The 27026-nt window shown below is 43.0% G+C and overlaps 1 protein-coding gene across 2 annotated transcripts in view; it reads right to left on the bottom strand.

Annotated features, from left to right (window-relative positions):
- ANXA13 (annexin A13) overlaps nucleotides 1-23896 on the bottom strand; it is a 55013-nt gene extending 31117 nt beyond the window's left edge. Inside the window, exons 1-3 of one of the 2 annotated variants that reach the window (XM_007188861.2) lie at nucleotides 23841-23872; nucleotides 22364-22486; nucleotides 1666-1741 (exon numbers count right to left, since the gene is read on the bottom strand). In XM_007188861.2, coding sequence (XP_007188923.2) covers nucleotides 1666-1741; nucleotides 22364-22486; nucleotides 23841-23855 — 214 coding nt within the window. In that variant the 5' untranslated portion in view covers nucleotides 23856-23872. Of the gene's footprint in view, nucleotides 1-1665; nucleotides 1742-22363; nucleotides 22487-23840 lie in introns of both variants that reach the window. The other variant, XM_007188862.3, reaches the window with a different exon arrangement.
- Between the last annotated feature and the right edge of the window lie 3130 nt (nucleotides 23897-27026).

The following is a 27026-nucleotide window of genomic DNA, read 5'->3' as shown; positions in this document are numbered from 1 at the left end:
TTCCCTGAGACAGAAACCTGGGGGTTCTTTCTGACTTCTCACTTTACCTCGCACGCCGACTGATCTGTGACCAACCCCTGTGGTGTCTGCCCATTAATGCCTCAAATCTTTTCCTTCTTGTCTGTACTCACTGCCCAGCAGCCTCATCATCTGTCCCCTGGTCACCTCCTAACTTGTCCCCCTATCTCCCTTCCCACCGTCCTCCAGTCAACTCTCTATGTTGCTTTCCAGATGAATTCTTGCTTGATTCCACCTTGTTTCAGAATAAAGTGCAGGTCGCTAAACATGTCACACATGACCCTCCAGAGAAGGTGCTTAATAAGTGTTTGTTGGTTTGTTGAGTGAATGTGAGATGTGTGTTAAAGAGCCCTGAAGGCCCTCATGGAGATGAAAGCTGCCCTAAGCTAGGAAGGTCATCAGCTGGTGGTCAAGAGCAGGAAATTAATTCCTGCCTGGGCTTAATGCTGGCTTGACCGCTTACTCACTAGATGTGTGAGTCTGGACAAGTCATTTAGCCCCTCTGAGCCTCACTTTAACCATTTGGAAAATTAGGATTAAATGAGGTTTGCTATTGTCAAATGAAGTAATGCATGCAAAATGTATGGCAAAAGAGTTCAATAAACATTACCTATTATTGTAAAGCTGCTTTTTCTGTGCAGTTCCAGAACTTAAGATACCATTGAAGGCAGGTAAGTTTGTTCCTTGACCTCCTCCTCCGCCTCCTCCTTTGTCTTCTCTTATTCAGTAGTGCTCTCAGCATGAGAAGTCAATACTGGCCACCTCTGCCTTCTTTTCTACTCAAGAGCTAGTATTCCAAATTATCACCCAAACTCCATACTCCATTGTCAAACCCATGTCTTTAGCAGATATCTTTGCCTCACATTCATGGAGCCATGTCCCATTACTAGGCATGACCACCTTCAGCCTTCTCCTCTTACAACACCCATGAATGTATCTATTTCCGCTCTCAGTCTTCCCTCCCTCCCCTCCCCCCTCCCACTCAAGGTAAATCCTTCTATCTGAGCTTCGAATTCCACCTTCTTCCAAGCTTCTGGGACTAGAACCTTGTTTTATCAGTGACTTCCTTGGGTTCCAGAGCCTCTTTTCATGGTCCTAGCCCTAGATGCTCCCTCCCTCATCTCCCCTTGTTCCCGGGTCTACCTTACTCCTGATCTCTTGCTTAGTCTCCCATCCTTGGCCATGCACTTAGGCCTGGATGTAAATAGTTGCTCCAGTGTTGCCCCTTGATTCTCAACCTTGGCCACAGTTTTATCTCCACTTGCTCTGCTCGTAGATACAGCTTCCAGGTCCCTAATCCAGTTCTCATCAGCCCTGATTCCCTACCATCTCCCATAAAAGGCATCAGAGGGTTTAGATGACATTAGAATCATATGAACGACACTTCTCATGAAGTTTCCCCCATCTCAAGTTCAAATTAAATGTCATAATATTAAATTTCTAGCTATTATGTTGAATCCTGACAAGTAATAGGATCTGCTTATAACTTTGAGAACTTTTATAAAGGGAACCTTAAAAGTGATCAACTTAGCTTGGAAGATACGAGATAAGTGGGAGGTCATCTTCCTAAGATCGTGGGAAAGTTGGACATGAGATCAAGTTTAATCAAGTTCAGTAGTAAATTAGCAAACAAAATATCTTTCATACCCATTCCTTTGCAGGCTTTGTTCAGCTTTTTGGCATCTCGATCAACATCAAAACCCTGATGACTTCTCTCTTTGGCCTAGAAAAAAATAATTGAAAAGGTTGAGTGGACAATACAGGCATTTAATAATTATCTCTGGCTGAAGTTGGCAGCTAACGGGAAGACCAAGCAGACATCCAAACGAGGGACCAGCTGCTGCTTTACACATGGGTACATGTGGAAATCAGCTGGGGAAACTCTGGCCCCAGAGAGATGGCTGGTACTCCCTGGAGCCAGCTGGACTTGGATGGCCACGGAGAATGGCCCCCTCTGTTCTCAAGGACAATCAGCCCAGCCAGCTCTGGGAGAAGTGATTTTCATATCAACCCCACCTTTGTGTGTCTGTCTCTGAAACAGAGAGTAATACAGTGGGCCAATGTCCTGGAATGCTGGTTTTCAACCTTCGCCCTGAGACACAGTATGTCTAGAGAATAGGTGTTGTCGGCCAGAAGCTGAGGATTCTAGGATCTTATTACAGATCCATTTGACAATCTGGGCTAAAAGCTTTACCATTCACACAATGAGAGACATAATATTTAGTTTGTCAGAGATAACCCTATGGACCAGCAATATCAGAGTTATTGGTTTTTCCCGCTCCTTGGGGAGAAAAAGTTCTGTATATATATTAATGTTTCCCATACTTCAGTCATTGGCATAATACATGCACTGAATGTCCACAGCTATCTACGTCTACATTATTATTATTTGCTTATTATTTTTCTTTCAATTGACCTACTTTGTTTTTGCTTAAAGTTATTTTTCAAAAAGAAACTTTCTATTAGCACTGAAGTGGAAAACCAGTGTTGCTTGCCTAAACAAAAGGTAAGCATAAAAATCAATGCATGGCTATTAAAAATTTAAAGATGTGAGGTTAGTTGCAGTCATGCAACGAGTAGCTTTGAACACACCCTGTGTTTTCTCAGTTCTTTGTCTTTCCTCTCAGAGATGGTCTTTGATGACATATGTCACTTATTTCCCATCCTTCAGTGAAGGCTGGTTTAAGTGCTACTGTCTACACTCCCCAATTTCCCTGTCCCTCCTTTCATTTCTTTGGGTACCTATTGGGAATGAGCAGTAAACCACATAAAGCACAGAGGACGAGTTGCATTTATCTGCCTGGTATCCCTATGTCCTTTGGGGGACTTCCCCTCCCCCATTTCATGTGGTCTCACAGGAGATGTCAGTCACGAAGCTTGAGCCCCATCGTCCTGCCCTTGGGTGGACACACACCCTGTCACTCTGGCACTAGTGACTGGTTCAGGAGTGGGGATGTAATCCAAGCAGGGTCAATTAGAGTTTTCCCTGGGTTGATATATAGATATTGAGAGAGAGATGTCTCTCCCTGCTGGGTTTGCTAAGCCAACAGAGTGTGAGTCTAGGGCTGTTGGCAGCCATCTTGTCCACTACATGAAGGAAGCATGGGTTCAGAATGAAGCAAAGCAAAGACAAGAAGGGTGGAGATATGGAGAGAGAGAGAGAGAGAGAAAGAGAGAGGGAAAGATAGAGGTTGAATAACTATGGACTGGAGGAAGGCTGGCTTGTAGGTTTTGGTTAATGGAGAATCATATAATCTTAAGAGCCAAAGGGATCTCAGGGCCCCCTATCACCCCACTGCCTTTTGGAATGTAGTCCATTTGCCCATCTTGAAGTATCTATTCCCGAAACAAGCTGGGAGAGGGACTCATATTTGTTGAGCACCTGCCATGTGCTAGACAACTTCTTCATTGACAGACCTTTCTTCATTATTCACAGGGAAGAGTAGGCATTTGTCGTCTGCTTTACAGAGGAGGAAGCCTGGATTCAGGCAGGTGAGGGAATTTGTCTGTGGTCTTGCAGGATGCAGGTTTGCACCCGCTCAATCTGCCTCCTAAAGCTCATGCTCTTGGGTCCCGTGCACCATCCTGCCTCACACTCTAATTATGACTGGGGCCTTCATGTTCAGCAGAGCGATGGCGTGTCCCATGTTCCTTTCCCAATCTTTTGTGGGCTGTAAGAAGGCTATCTGGTGCTTCTGAAGGCTTGTTGGGAGGACCAGAGACGTAATTTGTGGGGCTCAGTGGAAAATGAAAGTGTAGGGCTCCTTGTTCAAAAATGATTAAGAATTTCAGGATGGTGACATCAGAGCATTAAACGAAGAGCAGGGCCTTTCTGAGTGTGGGGCCCTGTGCAGCTGCACAGGCTGCACACTGACCAAGCCCACCCTGCCTTTTGATCACATTCTAAAAGGGCTGGTTCTCTGGGTGTGAGAGTGTGGGAAGTAGCAATCTCAAAGAAGTAAATTGTGTCTTTGCTTTTCATCAGGAGTATTAGGTGAGACTCAGGAAGTGAGGTAGAGTTAAACCGGAGCAGCAGAAATCTCGTGACAGGCTTCATAAACTATTCTGTGTGTCATTTTAGCCTCATCGGTGCAAGAGTTTGGTGGACTTATTATCCATCCCACTTCACAACTGACAAGTTGGAACAGAGAATGGCTGTGAACTTGTGAATGGCTGTTCAGGTTATGCCCAGCCTGAGGGCAGTGGGAGCTGGGTCCTGCTGGGGATACACTTGCCAAGCTCTGTGCTGGCAGGGCTGATTCTCCCCAGAGGAATACTTTTTCCTCGTTTGCACAAAGATGCTGTCAGGGCTTGCAGAAGCCATGAGGAGACTTGGTTAAGATCACCTGGCCAGGTAACAGCTGAATCGGAGCCAGGTCTCGAACCAGGACTGTCTGACTGACAGGTATGAAATGACATTCCCCATTCTCTGTTTTAGCAAGATGGTTCCATGATACAAATATCATAGAGTTATAAGAGCGGAGGGATGGGAAAAGGACCCTCCGAACATGTCCAGTTTGTTTATCCAAGGCCAAAAAATGAGTAAAAATAAATGTCTTTTAGTCCAAAATAATAGTAATGTCTGGTGGGGTGGCGTGGGGTGCAGTGGGAGAGTGTTGAAGCCCATGTTAGGAATAAAGATGATATTGAGACTTAATTTTTTCCTTTTTTGCTTTACAAATAATGCAGCGTAAAAGCCTATATCAGATGCATGACCCTCAGCAGGGCAGGTTGAAGTCACCGTCCCCTTCTAGGAATGAATGACTCTTAGCCATGTTGGTTAGCTTTCCTTAACAGAAAAGAATTCCATCTTGTTCCTAGTAACAGCAGGATATTTGTATCAGAGGGAAGGAATCATGTGATGTGATTTAAAAAGGAAAGAGAGAAAAAGAGGACAGTCTGTGTGGAAGGAATCTTCCCCTCGGCATGGCTGGGACTGTGTCTACAATGGATGCATTCATCAGCGATGGCCAGTGTTGATGCAAGAGGTGTCCTTGGCTTGTTCCGATGATCTGGGTAACGAATTTCTCGGGAATATACACGGAGAGGACATTCCACCTCCATTGTTCATTGTTAGTGGGCCAGGCAGCTGACTTCGGGGCCTCGGGCCTGTTTGCCCATCAGGAGATTTTGTGTTTGAAACCTGAGGCCACTGAGCAGAACTTCCATATAAAGCAGGTCTGCGGGAATGTGAGTCAGACACAAAATGGGGGTGCAGGGGACTCCAGGGTGGGGACAGAGGGTTGAGTTTGTGAGGGTTGAGGCAAATACATGGATAGTCCACCTGCTTTCAACGACAAGGCGTAAAAGAGGTGGGGCAACATTCCTTTTTTTGGTTTGTTTTTGTTTTTTTTTTAAACAGCATTTGCATTGACACTCAGAAGACACATTAAAAAAGACATGATGTTAGATGTTAATAAAAATGATTACAGAGTCTGGGTTTGAGCCCACGTGGATCTAAGTTTGAATGTGGTCCTGCCCCTCAGCAGTCATGTAAAGTTGGGCCATTTAAACTCTAAGCCACCATTTCCTCATCTGTAAAATGGGGGCAGTGTCTGCCTTCTGAGATCTGAGGCTTGCATGAGATAACATTTCCAGTGCCAGACATTTAGAGAAACCACAGGCATGCTAGTCCTGCCTCTGCTGCTTTGGGCCAACTCTTGGGTTTTGTCTTGTAGTGATATTTAGGTTTTTGATTCTGCATATTTTGACTTGACACATTTGGAAGGTATACATATAGAAACATACAGACATCTTCCAAACTTGATATTGTGAGATTCTATCATCTATCTATATATCATCTATCTAGTTATCTATCTATCTATCCATCTATCCATCTGTTATCTATCTCGCAATGCCCCAGACATCATGTTTATAATAGGTAGCCACAGAGGATATAATAGTCAACTTTAAGAACATAGGTTTCTAGTCAGACTAGACTTGAATCCCAGCGGTACTGCTTATTACTTCTGTGACCTTGAGCAAGTTTGGGAATCTTTCTGTGCTGTGATTGCCTCATGGCAAAATGCGGATAATAATATCCCCTATCTCATAGGTCTCTTGTGAGAGTTTCAATGAAGTCATTCATGCAAAACATCTAAAATGAAGCCTAACAGAGGGCACGTGCTCAATAAATGTAAACAATATTTGTTGAAGGCAGATCAGTAATGACCTTTCCAGAATATTGCTTGAGGGGTTTTCAGCTTGTAAATGGCACTCTGAGAATCAGTTTTTCATTCATCACCTGCAGTTGGGATCCACGCATGCGTTTCACCCAGGGCAGTAAAATGGTTAAAAATTCAGGCTCTGTGGAGTCCAGGTGATCTGGGCTGACACCGCAACACCACCTTCTGGCCAGTGTGCTAATTCGCACCCCAGGGTGTGAGGGTCCCATTGAGATACAAGGCGGGTGCAGTGCTGGCCATCGTGCTGGTGTGTCAGGCTCAAGATGAACCGAATACTCCTGACTCTACAAAGGGCACTGCCTGGTGCACGACTACGCTGGGAGCTTTGCTGTTTTCTTCTTCCTTCTAGTGCGTCTACATGGCACTTTTCTGTGTTTTCATCTTCTTGCATTTAAAACAAGGAAACGAGTGAACCATTTTTTTCTGGAGGGAGGATGCAGAGAAAATAAACTGAAATTTTAGGAGCCTAGGAAGCAGTGTCACCTGGGTGGGAAGAATGTTGAAAACACCCACTCCGAAATGACTCAGAGGTGTGCCAGCTTCAGCCCATCAACGGCCCAGGCAGCAGCGTGGCTCTGTATCTGATGCCCCCAGGCAGAAGGGCCAGCGTGCAGCAACAGACACCTGCTCAAAGGCTTCTGACCCAGTACAGTTCAAGGAAGGCTTAACTCTTATGATCGGAAGGGGGTTTCAAGAAATCTGCCTCCAACTCACAGCAAACTCTGGGGATGGGGTGTGTGAAAAAGTTAGCTGAGGGATGTGTTTGCAGACTCGTGGCTCTATACATTATGTAGTAACCAAAATTCTCCGGGTGGGTCACCCAGCCTGAGGACACCCGTATTTAAATACACTCCTGCTCATCAGTAGCTAGGACCTGATCAGGTGACCTGATCTTCTACTTGGATAACATCAAGACTGGAAAATAAGAATATACTGTCTCACGAGAGACATGTGAATTCATTAAAAAACAATACACAGCAGGCAAATTAGACCATCCTCTGAACAGTTCCTCCCTTTTCCCCTGCTTCCTCTCCTCCCTTCTCTTTTTCCTTTTCCTTCTTCCCTTTTCTCCTTCCCTCCTCTTCCTTCAACAAACAAGTACTGAACATCTCTTGTGTGGCAAGCACTACCCCAGGTGAGGGGGGGGGGACTCAATGTCTATGAATCGTAGTCCTCAGAGAAATTAACATGGAAATAGATCAATGACAATTGCATTATGATATGGTAAGCACTTTGGCTGCCAGTAGCTGAGAGGAGAAAGAGGAATTTTTATGGAGAAGTTGACATGTGTGCTGGTTCTTGAAAGATGAGTAGGAGTTAGGCAAGCAGAAAAAAAAGGGGAAGAGGGGGGCGGAGGTGGGGGAAAGGATATTCCAGGGAGAGACTACAGCATGATGCTTTCTGGGTCTGTGTACATGCGTGCTTACTATGACCTGTCACAGCGCCGCTGCAGAACAAACATGATTGATTTAAATGTGACATAAAGATACAATGTGGTCTTGGGAGTCAGACCTACTGTGTTCAATTACACTTTGCCTCTTGCTGGTCGTAGGACCTCGGGCAAGCTGACCCATCTCTCCGAGCCTTTGTTGTCTCCTCTTCACAGTGGAGGTGCACCAGCTCATGGGTAGCGTGAAGTTTGGATGCAATCGTGTCCGGGGTGCAGTAGCACAGTGCCGGATTACAGTAAGCACACGGTGGGTGGCACGTAGGAGGTGGGATGCTGGGTGACATAAGGATGTAAGGGTCATTTGTAAACTCTGAAATAATATCAAATTGTAATGGGAGTGGCATTTGGATTGTTTGTTCCCCCGAAGGCTTGTCTGGCTGCAGTCTCCTCGGTAAATATTTAAAAGTGGTTGCTTAGTATCCAGACTCTAAGACAGGAAGTCTCCGAGGAAATGCTGGGGAGCAGAGGGCAGAGGGCTCGCTGTACACTGATCTAAAGAGGGCTACTGTTTGAGCTGACGTGGAATCGGGCGGGGGGCTGGGGAGACTAGAAGGAGGGCCAGGATTAGAACTAGGCGATGGCCTGGTCTTACTAAACAGGAGCAAAATGAAGGCTGTGCTGGGGGGAGGCTCAGACATGCCTGTATTCTCCTCAGCGTTAGCAATGACCGTCCCCATGCTAGTTAATGGTACTTGACTTAACATTGGCCGTTTGGGCTAAACTTGCCTTGTATGGAGTTGGGGATACTGAGGTTCATTTTGGGAGAGAGACTTCTTTCTGATCACATAGGTAACCCCCCTGTTCCAAGATATCTACCCTTGAATCTGGCGTGATGCTATTTCTCTCCTTCTCGTTTCTAAGTCTCTGTTTTCCCATCTGAAAGATGGTAATAATAGTAGCTATCTCTTGTGGGTTGTTATAAGGATATGGATCAAAAGTGCTTAGCAGGATGCTGGCATGTGGTGAGGGCTCAGCGTTATTTTTATTACTTCCTTCCCTCTTGACCTGATTCCTGCTGAGTGTTGAATGAGCGCCTGACATGGTGCCTTGTGTGGCAACTTTAAAATAGCTGATTACATAATTCTGTCCTAAATCAGAAACGATTTTGTACTTGTAGAGAAGTAGTAGCAGGAGCTAAGAGTTTAAGAGAAATTTATGGGGGAAACACTTCAAATTGAGAATGACAGCTGAATATAACGCACTTACTAAGTGCCAGGCGCTGGTCCAAACAATTTACGTATAGTCACTCAGTGCTCACAACAACCCTATGAAGTAGGTATTATTACCTCCTATTTTGCAGATGAGGAAATCAAAGCACAGAGAGGTTAATTAATTGTCTGAGGTCACACAGCTAGTAAGTAATGGAATTCAAACCTACACAGTCTGGATACAGAAACTCTACTATTGACTTCTCATCAACCATTTTTTTGTTCCTGTCAAAATTATTTATTAAAAAAAATTTAATGGTAGAAAGCTCATTTCAACTATTAGAATGCTGTTTTTTTAGTAGAAACACCAGTCGAGACCTGTGACTTGTCTGCTGACCAGGGAAGCTCAGGACCACTTGCTTGACCATAGGGTCAATAAATGTTCTTGATGATGAGAAAATAGGAAGTGAAATGAAAAATGAAAGCCAGTTTTCACTATTTGCAAGGCAAAGGGACAGCCTCTCTCAGGGCAAAGTGTGTGTGCAGGAGAGGCGTTACTGTCAAACTCTGCTCCCAATATTCCTTCTGAGTCAAATAGAATCATGTTTTCTGCTTCTTTTCTGTAAACTGGGACTAATACCTGCTGTACCCAGCAGAATCTCAGGAAGATAAAATAAGACAATGTGATTCACTGCAGCATCATTCACGATAGCCAAGATATGGAAACAACATATGTGTCTGTCAATGGATGAATATATAAAGAGGATGTGGTAGAAGGAAAGAAAGAAAGAAAGAAAGAGAGAGAGAGAGAGAGGGAGGGAGGGAGGGAGGGAGGAAGGAAGGAAGGAAGGAAGGAAGGAAGGGAGGAAGGGAGAAAAGGAATATATTATATGTAATGGAATATTACTCAGCCACGAGAAAGAAGGAAATCCTGTTATTTGTGACAACATGGATGGACCTTGAGGACATTCTGCTAGGTGAAATAAGTCAGAGAAAGACAAATACTGTATGATATCACTTATATGTGGAAGCTGAACTCATAGAGACAGAGACTAGGATGGTGGTTACCAGGGACTAGGGGAAAGGGGGAGAGGTTGGCCAGAGAGTACGAACTTGCAGTTATAAGATGAATAAGTTCTGGTGATCTAATGTACAGCATAGTGATGATAGTTAAATAATACGGTATTATATGCTTGAAAGTTGCTAAGAAAGCATCTTAAATATTCTCACCACAAAAAAGAAATGGTAACTAAGTGCCATGCTGCAGGTGTTAGCTAATGCTATGCTGGTAATCATTTTGCAATACCTAAGTGTATCAAATCGACACATTGTACACCTTAAACTTACATAATGTTATGTGTCAATTGTAGTTCAATAAAGCTGGGGAAAAAAAGACGAGAGTACTGGGCAGAGAGATCTCATAATGGTGATCAGAGCTGGCCAGTGAGGGATTGGCTTTTCTGACCTTCTCCAACAGGCTCTCAGGACTCTTCCTCCTTCTCTCCCCATCTCATCCCAGATCTTCCAGTTCCCCCTTTCCTAAAGCATCTTGCCCTTAGTTCATAGGGATCGTCGTTCGAGGACCAGAGTGTGCCAGGGAGTTGCATTTTAGCGGAGGCATTTTGAAGACTGAAGAGGCATGAGGCCAGCAGGATGGCCAGTTTCTGATGTTTGCTCCTTTTGGGTGTCTGCTTTCCAGCCTGATAAACTGTCAAACATTTTCACAGGTAAAAGGTCACTTCTCCCTACCTGACAGAATCTATGCAAAATGACTGCCGGTTTGTCTTATTAGCAAGGGGCCTATCAGTGTGAGGTAGGGGAGGCAGAGGACAGAGGCTGTGCTGGATTCCTCACTGTCCTACCTGAGTCCTCAGAGGGCCAAAGAAGCTTGGGGACTGACAGCACGGAGCCTCGTGCCTGTCCATTTTTTAAACACCTGGTTGCCCACCATTGATTCTGGGGGCAACAGTGGAGAATGGATCTACTTAAGGAAATTTGCTGACGCCGCATCTCCTCTCTGAAACTGTTCCTGACCCTCTTGGAGAGAGTCGAGGACTTTCTGCCAGTGGTGGGCTGGCACTAAGGTGAACAACTGTCTGACTGCCAAAGGTCGAGGATTTCTCAGGAAATCCTGGATTTTCAGTGCTAACACTGGGCCAGTTCCAGGGAAACCGGGAGAGTTGGTCACCGTGGCTGGGACTGACTTTGCAAGTTTGCCACAGCCAATTGTGAGCATACACAAATGACTGAGTCACATCCTGGGCCTATTAGATCAGAATCATTAAGATATAGGTATATACTAGGTATAGGAATTTTTAAAACTCTCCAGATAATTCTAATGTGCAACCAGGGTTGAGAACCATTGGTCTGATAAAAATAAGGAACTTTCCCGTTGACATCCCAGTGAATGAGAAAGACAACTTAAAAAATATATACACTGAGAGCTGTACAAGTAAGGAATCCTAGACTTTATCCAAGGAGCAAAAGATAAAGGGAAGAGGTTTATCATAGATTCTTAGGGTAGAAATTCAACCAAGCGTTTTTCAAAGTGAGTGACATGGAACACTGAAGGTATTAAAGCCCATTAGATTCCAACTGGGAAAGGAGTTCCTTTTAATGGATAAAGAAGATGTGGCACATATATACATTGGAATATTACTCAGCCATAAAAAGAAGCGAAATTGAGTTATTTGTAGTAAGGTGGATGGACCTAGAGTCTGTCATACAGCATGAAGTAAGTCAGAAGGAGAAAAACAAATACCGTATGCTTACACATATATATGAAATCTAAAAAAAAAAAAAAAAAAAAAAAAGATGGTTCTGAAGAACCTAGGGGCAGGACAGGAATAAAGACGCAGATGTAGAGAATGGACTTGAGGACACGGGGAGAGAGAAGGGTAAGCTGGGACGAAGTGAGAGAGTGGCATGGACATATATACACTACCAAATGTAAAATAGATAGCTAGTGGGAAGCAGCCACATAGCACAGGGAGATCAGCTCGGTGCTTTGTGACCACCTAGAGGGGTGGGATAGGAAGGGTGGGAGGGAGACGCAAGAGGGAGGAGATATGGGGATATATGTATATGTATAGCTGATTCACTTTGTTATAAAGCAGAAACTAACACACCATTGTAAAGCAATTATACTCCAATAAAGATGTTAAAAAAATAAAATAAAGTAAAATTCTCTCTAGATTCTTCTGAGTAGTCAGTCTTTGCCAGGTAATAGTATGTCTTTCATACTCCTCCAATCTAGGGGTTGACAAACTGTAGGCTGAGGCCAAATCCAGCCCACCACCTGTTTCTGTAAATAAAGTTTTATTGGAACATAGCCAACCCACTCATATACATTTGGTCAGTGGTTGCTTCCACACTACAATGGCAGAATTGAGTAGTTGCAACAAAGGCTGTGTGGTCCAGAAAGCCTCAAATAGTTACTTTGCAAACACCTTCTCTATTTCATGCAAAAGGTCTTTTTATCAGAAAACAGGTGACAGGATCTGAGCCTTTGGCTGGCGATAGTATTTAGTTCGAATGTAATACACTCACTTTCTGTATTAACATCGAATGAGATTGGTTTTCTATTTATGGTACTAATACAAAGTTTCTTTTTAAGCTAAATTTGTGTCAAAAAGATGAGTGGATTTAAAGAAAATAGTTACTAGAACTATTAGTACAACATGTGGCACATGTATCTGGCAACATTCAAGAAGGTCACACTTAAGTCTGAAGTCTGGGAAACATTATTCAATGTATCCAATTCCCTCATTTTACAGATAAACTGAGGCTTAGTGGTTAAGTCATCTGCCCGGGGTCACTTACTTGCTTATGAAAAAAACTGGACTCCTCTCTCTCAGGACAATGTTCTTTCACCTCTAACTGGTCACTCATTTGTACTTTGAAACCAGTTAGCAGAATGCAAAGTATTGTACTATTTAAAGTCAATGAACTGAATTCAGCCAGAAAATATCCTGGTGACATTTCCACAGATACGTTTAGTAGACACTGATGGGCAATTTGAAACACAATAGAAGGGTCATTCACATCTTTAAACATGAATCTTGGGTAATTAGTGGCATATTGTTTAATTAAGTTGATTGCTTCTTGGGCATGGTTTCCTTGAAACAATAAATTTGATTAAAAGTCTTGTTTTTTTTGATTTTAAATCAAAATCTACGTAAATGCTGGTCAGAGCAAAAAGTTAATGGTCACCATGGTCTCACTGACTGATAACAAAGCTGATTCCTCCGTTCTTAGATCCTATTCTCACTTGGATCAGCTTTTGAAGTCTGTTAGCCAAGGATGTAGACAAGATAGCTAGGAAAGTGTGTTAGGAAACCTTTGAAGGGTGCTGAGAACACAGGGAGCTCTTTGCTGCTGTTTATTCACCCTTTCAGAGATGCAGTTATAAAGTGACAGGTATGACTATTAATAGTTTGGCCATCATTCTAAATGGGTACAAATTTTTGCATCATTCATCAACTAAGGCTGAAAATAGAAAAAACATCCCCTTGGATCAGATCTCAATATGATATATGCTTACATATGCTGTGTGTTCTGAAAAATAAGTGAAACTTTTTAGATTAAAAAAGTGATCTTTCTCCTAAATTTGGGGTTATTTTTATGTTGGCATTTTAAGAACACCTTTTAATGAAGATTGGTATAGTTAGGTCATTTTCCAGAAAGACAAGCTTCCTTAGGCTATGTTGTCTGGGTTATACATGTCAATGTGATATTTACCATCAAAGGTGACTATGGGGTTGAGACCTGACCTTAACGAGATGTGAACTTAAGACTCTTCGAGGTGGTGGGTACCATTGTTTCCAAAGTTACTGGCAGTATACTCAGAAACGCAAACAATGTGATGGGCCTACCATGCCCTGAGCTCTGGTAGAGGAAGATTTATTGGGGCAGCCCTTTTGGGGGCTACACCCAGAGGAGAGGTGAGCAAATTGACTCCTGATTATTTCACTCATGATTATGTCTTTCCAGATGAGCACTGTTCATCTAGGCAGGAAAACCAGTAGCTTAGCAGCCTTGTTACTGGGTATTTCTGCAGGGAGGCCCTTTGCATTCTGGCCATCAGAACTTAACTTATGAGCTAACAGCCTTTTGGGGGAAAACCACCACCTCTCAGCTGCCATTGTCATCAACAGGAGGACAAGGGTCAAGCTTCAAGATGAGTTGGCTTTTACCCTGTGATAAGAGAGACAAATCAGTGTGAGGGAGAGCCTAGACCAGAGGGGCAGGAATGCATCATTGCTGGTGGAAATTCAGCCAGATAAAGACATTATGGGGACATCTGCCCACTAGCCCAGCTTTCCCATTTAAGGTCTGTGTCTCATGAAGTGGTTCTCAACCAACCAGGAGCTATTTGCCTCCCTGAGGACATTTGGCAATGTCCAGAGACATTTTTGCTTGTCACAAATAGGGGAGTGTCAGTGGTGTCTAGTCATAGAGGCCAGGGATTCTGCTAAACAACCCACAGGGCACAGGACAGCCCCTCACAGCAAAGAATTATCTGGTTGCAAGTGCCAATAGTGCTAAAATCTGATATGTGGAGGATCTACAGCCCTGATCTAATGGCTATAACAATTCTGTCAACATGTTACTTTAAGGTGTTGAGAAGGCTGAGCTTCTAGTGGTAAATGGTACATAGGTACTGGCTAAAGCAAGGTCCGCAGTCACAAAGAATGCATTGCTGTGGTTACCTAAAAGGGAGGATTAGAAGTGGATCATGGTGACTTTCTCCTCTTTGATTTGATTTCAAAGGAACCCAGATGACAAATCTGAAAGACAAGTACTGGGATAAGATAACTAGGAGGAAGAATTTGAGTTAAAGTGGGTCCAAAGGCAGAAGTCTGTCATCACCCCCTGCCTCTTTGTCTGCATCACATCCTCACTGGCAGCCCCAGTTGGCTCATTCTTGGGGGCCCTTCAGTTCTGTGTTGGGCTGGACAACTCAGAGTTTCTTCTAGAGGCAGAATAACATGCATTGTCTTGAAACCAGATTTTGTGTCCTGGGGAAAATGTCTGCTTTGAGGTTGTCCACTGATTGTTTGGGGCGTTAGAGACCTCTGAAGAGGGTTACACCTCTAGATATCCAATGACTGCTGTACTGCCTCAACAAAAGTTGAGGGAAAGGTGGTGATGGGGAGGTGACGACTATTTCTCAACTGTGAAAGGAACCATGCCTTCAAGTGTTATGAAAAATGAAGCACTTTTCTCATTGGAAAAGAATTATCCATCTCCTTCTTCTATTGCCAAAGGCTGGTGTTTTTTTTTCTTTTCTTTTGTTTTTTGCCAATTCAGTGAGAGTATGAACTTGGGATTCATTGCTTACAGGAAAAAAGGAAGCTAGTATACTCTGGCATCCTCCAGAGTCAATGATAACTTGGCAGATGGAATTGAAAAGTGAAAATATTGGGGGCTGAGCTGAGCCGTTACAGCATGGAATAGTGCTGTGTAGTAGGGCATAACCAACAGTATGTGAACAAGTTCAGATTTGCTGAAAAGGAAACAAGGTGAAAGAGCTAAATTTGCTTTGAGCAAGTTTTTGTCTCCTCCAGAATCAAAACAATGAATGTTATTCTTCCCCCTGGTAAGAGAGTTGCAATATGCATTGGATCCAAACTTATTAATTATTTCTTTAAAATTCTTCTTAACATTTTTATCTTCCTTTTCATTCCCACCACAATCCAAACCTCCATCACTGACAGGGTGAATTATTTTACTGTCTTCCCATCTGATCTTCAAATCTTCATTCTCTTTCTATTTCAGTCTATCCAATAGTAGTCACAGTCGTTGAAGTAGTAGTAGTAATATTAATAAAAACAATAGTTATAAGAAAGCAATACTGATAAAGTAATGTTGCCCATCCCTAACGATAGGTAAGGCCAACCTTGGCCACAGTGATATTCAAAGAGGTAGGCACATACCTCAGCCAATCAGAATTTTCCCTGGCATTGTATGTATAGATGCTTAGAGAAAACTCTTTTCCTTGGGGTAGTTAATCTGGGGTTATGTGAGGCCATGGAACTCTCTGTGGTGCCTGAACTATCTGTGACCAGGCCTCCCTCTCATCAACTCCTTTTGCCTCCCCCATCATTGAAAAGAAAAAGCTCATTTTCAGTAGGAGAGAATGAGGCTAGGACATGGAAAGAAAAAGAGCGTGTGAGAGAGAGAGAAAGAGAGGGAAAGAACACTAGCTGACAAGATGATTTCCCCAGCCCTGGGGATGAATCATGATCCATCACTATCCTCTTCACCTTTGCCAGTGATTGGTCTAGGATGGGCTTTTGACCAATTCTGGCCAATGAGATAGAAAGGGATGTCTGCCTGGGCATTCCCAAAAGATTTTCCTCACTGATAGGGGACTGGTACAAGAGGAGAAAGACATTTTTTTTCTCCATCCCCTTCCTTCCTGCTTGTGACCCTATCGTGTGAGATTACTAACTTGAACACACACATGGCCATCGTCTTGCATCCAGGAGGGGAGGTGTTGCCAGTACCTCAGGGGTGGCAGAATGGAAAGGCAGACATAGCCTGAGTCCTTAATGACGTGACTGAACTGCTGAACCAGCCCTAGAGTCCCTTCCTTTCAGACTTCCTGTTAGGGTTAATCATTAAAGGTCTTTGTTATTTAAGCCACTGTGAGTCCAGTAGTCTGTGAACAAATACATACTAACTTAAAAACAAAACAAACAGACAAAAAACCAGAATTTATACACACAAATTACCTCAATCCCAGACTTCTCTCTTGAGTTCCAGATCCAGCTACCTGCCACGCATTAAACCCAGGTGGAACACAGAAATCTCAAACTCAACAGATCCCCAAACCAAACTCATCCTCTCACCTTGCAGACTTTGCCTCATCCCGCGGGTGCATCACCATCATCCACTTGCGTGCACAAGCCAGTTACCTTGGAGTCCCTCTGTAGTCTTTCTTGTCCCTCACCTCCCATATCCTGTCAGTCAGCAAGTTATGTCGATTTGACCCTCCAATCTGTCCTCGTCTCTCCAGTTCCATCGTCACTGTTTTAGTTGGGGGCAGGGGTTCATCATCTTTCTCCAGGCTTTCAAGTGCTTTACTTGGAAGTGCTGACTTTCAAGTGCTTTACTTGCCTTTGGTCATGTTTCTCTCCAGACCTTTCTCCACCAGCTTCCAGCATGGTCCATCCAAAAGGCAGTGCTTACCTTGTCCTTCCCTTGTCTGAGATTGATTAGGGCTTCTCTACTGCCTAAGGTAGTGGTTCTCAAAGTGTGGTGCCTACACCGGCAGCATCAGCATCACCAGGGAACTTGTCAGAAATACAGATTCCCAGGCCCACCATAGCGTGTCTACTGAATCAGACGCTCTGCTGATGAGGCCCAGCTCTCTGTTTAAACAAGCCTTCCAAAGGAATCTGTTGTGCAAAGTTTAAAAACCACTACTAGCTTAAGACAATAAAGCGCAATTTCCTTGATGTAATGGGCTGAATAGTGTCCCCCCAGTTCATGTCTACTCAGAACCTCAGAATGTGACCTTATTTGGAAATACAGCCTTTGCAGATGTAATTAGTTAAGGATCTCAAGATGAGCTCAGGACTTCCCTGGTGGCACAGTGGTTAAGAATCCACCTGCCAATGCAGGGGTCACGGGTTCGAGCCCTGGTCCAGGAAGATCTCACATGCCGCAGAGCAACTAAGCCTGTGTGCCACAACTATTGAGCCCACGTGCCACAACTAGTGAAGCCTGCACGCCTAGAGCCTGTGCTCCGCAACAAGAGAAGCCACTGCAATGAGAAGCCCATGCACTGCAACGAAGAGTAGCCCCCGCTAGAGGCAACTAGAGAAAGCCCACGCACAGCAACAAAGACCCAATGCAGCCAAAGATAAATAAATAAATAAATAAGGAAAGAACGCCAAACCTCTATAGGTGGTTTAAAAAAAAAGAAAGATGAGCTCATTCTGGACTTAGGGAGGGTCCTAATTCCAATGACTGGTGTCCTTAGAAGAAGAGGAGAAAGCATAGAGACACATAGGGAAGAAGGCCCTGTGAAGATGGAGGCAGAAATTAGGGTTATCCTGCCAGGAGCCAAGGAATGCAGTGCCCCAGGGCCACCAGAGTCTGAAAGAGGCAAGAAAGGATTCTTCCCTACAGCCTTCGGAGGGAGTGTGGCCCTGCTAACATGCTGATTTCAAAGTCCCTAGACTCTAGAACTCTGAGAGAATAAATTTCCATTGTTTGAAGCCCCCCAGTTTGTGGTAGTTTGCACAGCAGCCCTAGGAAACCAATACACATTGCATGGTATGCAAGGGACTTCGGGTCTCAACCCTGTGCACCTGTCTAGTCTTGTCTCCTGTCTCTGTCCCTGCTCATCGATCTTTCTATCAAAAATATGTATGAAAAAAAAAATGTATGGAACGCCTGTTATGTGTCAAGCCCCAGAGCTACAGCAGTGAGTAAGACACAGCGTCTGCCCTCAGAAGCTCACAGCCTGGGGGACAGGGTAGCAGCTGCCCAGGCAATTGCTGTAGGATGTGCTGAGTGCTTTGGCAGGGCTAGAGCTCAACTCACCAGCAGCACCAGCCTTCCTGGACCCCTCTGTGCTCCTGCATTACAAAGAATGCCTTTCTGCACTCTAGAAACCCTATTCTACTCTCACTTCTCCCACAGGGCATCATTCCCTCCTCTGTCCAACTTTTTTTTTTTTTTTTTTTAATTTCTGAGATATACATTTTAAAGTAATAACTAGGAGATACGCTCTCTGAGGGAAGGGCCTGGGAGGTACCATCTGTCCAACTTTTGAACCTTGTTACTATGGACACGTTTCTATTAGTGTATCCACCACACGTCATTATAATTATTTATTTGTTTGCCTCCTGACCAGACTGTGAGCTATTTTGAGGGCATGGACTGTGGTCGTTTATCTTATTCCTCTTTTTATCTCCAGAGCCTCAAACAGTACCTGGATTCTGGTAGTTTCTCTAAAAGAATATGTTGAGCTGGCTGAGAGGGTGGAGAGTGGCTTCCTGCCTTTCTGCCGCCAGTTCACTGTGCAGCTCTAAGCTGGGAGGCAGGAGAGTGTGAGGCCTGGTTCGGGGTGGAGGAAGGCACAGAAGGGGGTAGTTCTCTGGGTTGCATTTGGCGTGAGAAGCCCAGGAGGAGGGCATGGGGCTAAGAAGGCTTGAAATGCCATGGTCAGGGCACCTGGGCAGGCTGAGTGGTGGGGATGGTTTGTGGTCAGAGCAAGGGCACAGCTCTAGTGAGGCCCGTGAGAGGCTTTTGCTTCACCACTGGTTCTCCAACACGAACGAACATCAGAATCTCCTGGAGGGCTTTTTCAGCGGCAATTGCTGGGCTCTACCCCCAGGGTTTCTGATTCAGTAGATCTGGGGGTAGGCAGCTGATCATTTGCATTCCTAACAAGAGCCTGGGTGATACTAATGATGCTGGTCTGGGGACCACATGTGGAACTATTGCACTGAGGAATACCTGATAGTAGACCCATGCGTCTACATTAGGACCCCAGCTCTCAGAACTGCTCACAGTCCAGCAAGCACTTGAAAAATGTCTCTTATTATCATCATCCTCATCATGTCAGAAGGCCCCTTTAAACCTTCAGCGATGCCCGTCATTGCTGGGCGTTTGGATTCATGTCGCCATGCTGGAGAGCAGAGTTGCCCAGGTGCGCTGGGATACGCTGGAATCCATCCCCTACACGAAGTGACCCTGCGTTCCTATAACTTTAGAGTTCTTGGGTCAAGTTTTCAGTTTGCATGTTCTTCCTTCTGTCAGTGGTTTTGTCCTTGCCAGCCTTTTCCCCCCACCTCTTTAAAATGACTGCTTTTAATCTATTATAGACAAGAAACCTCCACAGCCCAGATTGTGTAATTGTGCCAAAAATGTAGCTAGACTTTAAGTGGGTGAGTTGTCATTAAATAAAGAAGGTATGCTTCTCTATTTCATATTTCATATTTCTTTATTTCAAAGAATATTTCATATTTCTTTATTTCATGTCATAAAGGTATGACATGCTTTAGTGCATGTCATGTTTTCGCATCAGAAGCCATTTTTGTTTCCTCTTATGGATGGTGGTGATACGAAGGACTAACTTTCTGGGACAAAAGGTTTCCTGATAGGAGAGATACTACTGCATGGTCTAGGCTGGTTTCTGCTTGGGGTTCACTGCGGTTCTTTGAGTTTGAGGATCACAGTTGAATGTACACTCTTGGTTAAAGCCGTGCTTACTTTTGTCTCAAATTCCCAAACACATTCTCACCTATCTCTAGAGCCTCCCTTCTTTTCTCAGGGATCTGGACCTAGTCCCCATCTGTCAAGTAGCTCCCAGGTGTTCCCGATCCACCTGCGTCTGAACTTGCTGGTTCGGAACTCCTGCTACGAGTCCCAAACTAGTCTCCGTTTCAGACAATATTTGTGTTGGCTAAATATTAGCACAAGTGAGTCATAAACGTGGCATTTTGACAAACACTGTGGCAGATCGCTGAGCAGATGTCCTAACATTTACAAGTTGGTTTTCATTTACCGACACTCAGAATGACACTTCGTTCATCAGCGGTGTGCTGAGCTAGTCTTGTCAGGATCGTGGTGTGCAGTTCACTGTTTCTCAAACTCTGTGCCCATTAGCATCACCTGGGGAACATTTAGAAATCCCAACACCTAGGTCAACCACCAGACTAATTAATTCAGACTCTCTGGGGGTGGGACTCAGGCATCAGTGGTTTTTAGAACTCCCCAGGTGACTCCAACACCCAGCCAAGTTTAAGAACTTGTTCCCCAGTCCATTGCTTCTCAGACTTTAACATGCATGGGAATCACTTGAGGATCTTGTTAAAATGTAGATTCTGATTCAGTAGGTCTGAGTGGGCCTGAGATTCTGCATTTCTAAAAGCACCCAGGCCATGTGGATGTTGCTGCTAGCCCAGGGTCCATACTATGAGTAAGTAACCAGGCAGCAGTCCTTTCTAGCGCCTGTTCATTAGTCTGGAAAAAGAATTCCAGAAATCAATAGTCCTCTTGAGTTTGTGATTATTTCCACATTTATCCATGGCACCCCTAGATCTTGCTCCCTGTCTATGACTCTGCCACCTATAGCCACACTCTTATGGCAAAGTCATCTCACTCTTTGTGTCAATATTCTATTTTCCTCTAGATGGTGATTTTCTTGAAAACAATTCACACAGTAGAATAGAAGAGTCATCTGGCTGAACCCAAGCTTTTTCCTGTGGATCTATTTTTCTGTCTCTGCACAGAGCTCACTGAGCACAGGGACATGGCCTCCAGGCTAAGCAACTCTGAACACTGTGTTTCAGCAAATGATAATATCCAAGTATCCGTTATTACTGCTCCAAATAGGTTAGGCACAAAGACTATGTCTTGAGTTCAAAAAATGATGGCAAAAGGATTGGAGGAAAGCACAAAGCAAAAAAAAGTAATTTTTCAGTTTTCAGAATTGGCTCGGATTCCATATCAGAGTACCTTGGAAAATGTAATTTCCTGGCCAACATTCTATTGGCTTTAGAGCAATATTTGTGAAACAGATATCTGTGGACTCTGGTTTGTGGACATATTTTTGGGAATTCAACCTTCCTAGTAGGCTTTTTATATAGTGTCTTTAGTGCTGATAATAACTAATATATAAAAACAAATATAAAGCATACTGGATCATCAGGGTGAGCAGGGGCTAGCACATGATTTCAATGTCTGCATTTGTGTTTCTGTTTAAAAACCATGCCAAATAACCATACTTTAATTGTTACAAGCTCATGGTAAAAGAACAGAGAACAGAGGGAGGTTTAATATAAAAAGCCTGCATTTTAGCCACGAGAAGGCCCAATTGTCTTACAGGGAGTCTTACAAACAAAAGTTTCTCAGTAGTTTGGATAGAGAAACGTGACAGGAGAACTAAGAAGTCACACACTGCATCATATTTTAGACATGCTGCAACTCAGAAAAACCACATTATAGCAATCTGCGCCATTTTTACATTTAATCTCAGCAAAATAACATTATCTATTACACTAAATCAATAACATACTTTTGCACATCATGGACTTGAATTTTACTAGCATTTAGTTTGCAAATTTGTTTTGGTTGCGTAGTTGCTTTAAAACTATAAGCATCGTAGTTTTAAGTTTGTATATATTCAAATCATTGTCTAATGCAGTAATTTGTCCTTTAAGAAGGTTTTGCATTTACTCATCTAGAAACACAGTCTTAGAACATATTCATTCCTTATGCACATGTTAAATTCCACTAATATTTTCTACAGCGTCACAGGGGCATAGTGTAGGATCATGTACTCTGTTCCAGGACACGATTAAGGGGACACTGTTGGGAAGGGAAGCTGAGTTCCTAAATTACACTTTTACCTTAGCTGCAAATACTATAACAAACATTTTCTAGGGAAAAATTTCCCTGCTTGGAAGTAATGCCTGATGGTGACATTTTCAGACCAGAGGATTGTAGAGGGTCCAGTATAACAAGTCACTGGTGAGTAATATGGGCCCATGAGAAAGCCTGGTCATACCTATGGTTTGGAGGGAAAATAAAGTGCTTACAGGCTGATGGAACTCTGGCTCTCCACTCCCTGATGGCTGGCTGAGAGGCTGCACGACTGCCGAGGGTTGGGCCTGCCCTTCGTACAACTGTTGACTGCCTTCTGACAGGGAGTAAGATTGGCTCTGGGGATTCAAAAAAGAAATACATAAAATGCTAGACCACTCACACAAGCCAGCTGCCCCTTTCAAGGGGGTGATTTTCAAGGGGTGAAAACATCCTCTTAAGCTGCTAAAGCAGGAGCCAGTGATTTTTCCTGAGGTCCTCTGCATGGTTCACAAGTATTTTATTTTATTTATTAAAATTTTTTTTTTTTTCTTTTGGCTGCGCTGCACGGCTTGAGGAATCTTAGTTCCCTGACCTGGGATCAAACTCATGACCCCTGCACTGGAAGCTTGGAGTCCAAACCACTGGACCACCAGGGAGCCCGGGATCAGAAGTATTTTATTTTATTATTTTAAAAATTTTTTCCAGGATCAGAACTATTTTAAAAGTCGGTTTCAGTTTCTCTGAAAGATAATCTAAATGGAAGCTTCATAACCTTGGCTAGTATGAAAATGCTACTTACAGATGATTTTAAAAATAATGCCTCTTCGAAGAAAACGCTTATAGGTTTGCAACCATCTGAGCACAAGTTTGATTTAGAGCAAAGGAGAAAATCTTATTAACAAAGTTCCAGTTTGCAGAAAATTTCGGAGTTTTATTCTCTTCGCTCCTAGTGTACACACAATAAATTCGTCTTCCTGTGGGAAACCACATTAGGTGCAGCAAAACCTTATTAAAATTCTTATTGCCATAGCTTTAAGTATACCTTTTTCACTGTAAAAAAACCCCAAAATCAAGACTTAACTCTGACCTGCCTTGTGCATAGTTAGCTCCAAATGGTAGTATTTTTGTCAGTTTTTAGCCATTAATAGTTTACAGACATGCTATTCACATGAGCCTAGACATTTCAGAAAAAGTAAAATATTAAATCCATTCCGTGAGTATTTGCAAATATCTGGACATTTCGTGCTGTTTAGAAAAAATACTGGGATATTTTCGCCTTTCAATCCAAGTTGTATAGGTTTGTGAGAGTACTTGTATCTTTATCTACTGATATTTGCAACATGAGCCTGTATTCCCAAAACACCAATGGGCACAGTCTATGAAGCTTTGTGCAGCTCTGCTGCAAACTAACATCTTTAGTCATACATTCCTTAAATACTATTTTAACTGCTTGCTCTCTGCAAGGCACTGTTTACCACCTTGTTTTGAATACTTCTCTTTCACGCCTCCAAAGAGATTTCTGACTAATGGAGAAAAAATATTTTCCAAATGCATTTTGAAAGCATGGTTTGCTGTTGTGAAAACCAACAATTAAGAGTGATCACAATGATAAAGTATAAAAGTATCAATCATGATTTCATAGTTTAAATTTCTCCACATGCTAACCAAAATTAGAACTTGGTTTGATTCCCGAAAGCAATAAATACTTACATGGCGATTGCCCATTTTCTTTTTTTCAGAGATAGTTGTTCTGTATTTCATTAAGAGATCAGTTCTCCTACAGGCCAAGTTTATAATGGTTTTCCCAGGGCATAATATCTCTTGAGTTTAATAAGTAACCGTTGGCATTGCATTTGAATACATTGTTGGGGATGGGTAGGGAGTGGCAGCAGCTACAGATGATCTTAACCTGCCCACGCTGCCTTGGTTAGCCATCTTTTAAAACTAAAATATTTATTAATAAATCGAGTGTTGGCTTTTCAAGTTGAATATCTTATTCACAACTAAAGGGCTAAACCTTTCTCACTCCTGGATTATTGAAAGAGTTACTCTTTTTTATTTTAGGTGTTCATTTAAAATTTTATACCTTTAGGAGCTTCCCTGGTGGTCCAGTGGTTAAGACTCCGTACTCCCGAAGCAGGGGATATGGGTTCGATCCCTGGTCGGGGAACTAAGATCCCGCAAGCCGCATGGTGTGGCCAAAAAAAAAAAAAAAAAGTGTACATTTTCACTAAGATTTTATACCTTGGAGTGATAAAAGCATTAACCAAACAAGACTGAAAAATCTTCTTATTTTACTAACATCACCCTTACTATTACAAAGGATCTTTTTGAAGGCTACATTGAGTTATGCTAACATCATTTTTATAATTTAGCTAGTTTCTAAATGTAAAAAGTAATATGTGCAGATGGTACATTTTTCCCCCTAATAATATGAAGAGGTACCATGAAAAGTAAGCTTGCTGACCACTCAGTTCCTGCCCTCTGAGGTTTGAGTCCTTCCAGGAATGGTATGCATACACAGCCATGTTTATCTGTCTGTTTATCTGCCTAGCTATCTTTGGTATGCTTTTTTTCAACAAATGGGTTGGTACATTGCCTTCTGTTCCATGCCTTCTGGGCTTCATATACTAAATAGATACAAGACATTGGCACATTTCTTTTTCGGTGGCCGCATGTTTGTCTACTATGGGTATGAACCAAACCTCATTTAATCAGTCCACTATTCAAGGTCATTTAGGTTATTTTGGTCTTTTGAATGACTACCTTCATTTATGCATCTTTGCATATGTGTGCATGTTTATCTGTAGAATAAAATCTAAGAATGCAATAGCTGGCCAAAGTGTATATGCTTTAAAATTCTGAGAGATGTTGCCAAGTTTTCCTATGCACAGACATAAAAATGCTGAACGACTTTCAAAGACCAGCTGACCCACGAGGCTGACTTTCAAAAGACAAAGTGTATACCTTCCTACAGTAATACGCCAGTGCTCCTTTCTCCACATAAGGCCAACACTGAAGCTTTTCAAACTTTTTCATTTCTGCCAATTTCAAAGATAAAAAATGGTTATCTCACTGTTTAATTTACATTCCTTTCCTTTGATATTCTTAAAATTATATATCCTGATCCTAAAAAGCTATTTGTATGAATTCTACTGTGGTGTGCTTGTTTATGTCCTTTAGGTTTTTTTGTTTTTTTAAATTAATTTATTTATTTTTATTTATTTATTTTGGCTGTGTTGGGTCTGTGTTGCTGCGCGCGGGCTTTCTCTAATTGCGGCAAGCGGGGGCCACTCGTCATTGCAGTGCGTGGGCTTCTCGTTGCGGTGGCCTCTCTTGCTGCAGAGCACGGGCTCTAGGCGCGTGGGCTTCAGTAGTTGCAGCATGTGGGCTCAGTAGTTGTGGCTCACGGGCTCTAGAGCACAGGCTCAGTAGTTGTGACGCACGAGCTTAGTTGCTCCGCGGCATGTGGGATCCTCCCGGACCAGGGCTCGAACCCGTGTTCCCTGCACTGGCAGGTAGATTCTCAACCACTGCACCACCAGGGAAGCCCCTGTCCTTTAGTTTTGAGTTATTAGTTTTTTCATTATATACTTGTAATAATATATATAATAAAATCCAGGCCTTTGTCAAGCATAACAGTTATAATTCCCCAATTTATCTTTTGTCTCTGTTGATGTTTTGAGTGCATATGTGTGTGTGAAGAAAGTGTTAGTTTTTATGTATTTAAATATATCTATCATTTCTTCTTTGGCTTGCTTAGAAAAAGTCTCTGCGTTAAGATGATTAGGACTTCTTGTACATTTTCTTCAAGTTTTTTTTTTTTTAACGACTTCATTTTTTAAGGTTTACATCTTTGATTCATTTGGGATTGATTTTGATGTAGAATAAGGAAGAAATAGATTCAGCTTTAGTTTTGGTTATTCAATCGACCCTAGATAGTTATTAATTAATCCATCTTTCCTCTTCTGGTCTAAGATGCCATCCTTATTTTATGCTACCTTCCCATGTAACATAGTATGAAAATTCTTATAGGTTTATTACCTTATGCTTATATATTCATTCTTTTGTTCTTTAACCTTTATCTGTTGCGTCTCTTGGATGGGCTAATTGCTGGGACTACAACAGTGAACAGAAGGGATATGAATTTTCTCTTTCTGGAATGTACAGCCAAGTGGAGGAGATATACAAAGAACAGATCATTACGAATTGTTGTACGGGCTATGGAGAAACCAAACAGGATTCTGTGATGGAAGCTAAAGTGTGTGTGCACGAGCACGCTCGTGTGCATGAGAGTGTGTATAATCTACTTTAAATAGAGATAGAACTCTTCAAGGAGCTAACATTTAGGCTGTGAACCAAGGGATGAGAAGAAGGGCATCATTTGAAAAGAGAAAGTGTTCCAGGTCAGATGTTTTAGTTTGTGCTACACCTCAGAAATAGGACAGGGCTTTGCAAATTACAGGAAATGAAAGATGGCCAAAGAGATTGGAGTCCATTGTGTGGCAGGTGGGATGCTGGGTGCTGGAGATACAGTGGTAAACAAGACACAGCTGCCCTCTGGGTACGGACAGTGGAATGGGGCAGAAGGCAAGAAGATATAAGTTAACAACTAACGCTTTGACCATTCATGATTACTTTGCCTTTAGTGTCTAGTTTGCGTTCTTTAGTTCACTACCTCCTTTTTCCCAGCCCCAGACTTCTCAGGGCCAAATCTTCCCTGCCCTACCTCCGTGCTGGCTTTGGAATCTATGTCTGTGTCACTAACCCCTCCTAGAACCCTTGATCAGTGACAGTTTTCCTCCCTCCCTTCCTCTCCCACCCCAGGCTGTTGAAGCTCAAAGTTCAGGAGGAACAAGGGCAATTTCATGTGCAGTGCTCAGTGTGGAGATAAGT

The sequence above is a fragment of the Balaenoptera acutorostrata genome, chromosome 17, assembly GCF_949987535.1.
Source record: "Balaenoptera acutorostrata chromosome 17, mBalAcu1.1, whole genome shotgun sequence".
Lineage (NCBI taxonomy): Eukaryota > Metazoa > Chordata > Mammalia > Artiodactyla > Balaenopteridae > Balaenoptera > Balaenoptera acutorostrata.
The sequence above is the reverse complement of the archived record's forward strand: the minus strand, read 5'-3'. Positions and strand labels throughout refer to the sequence as shown.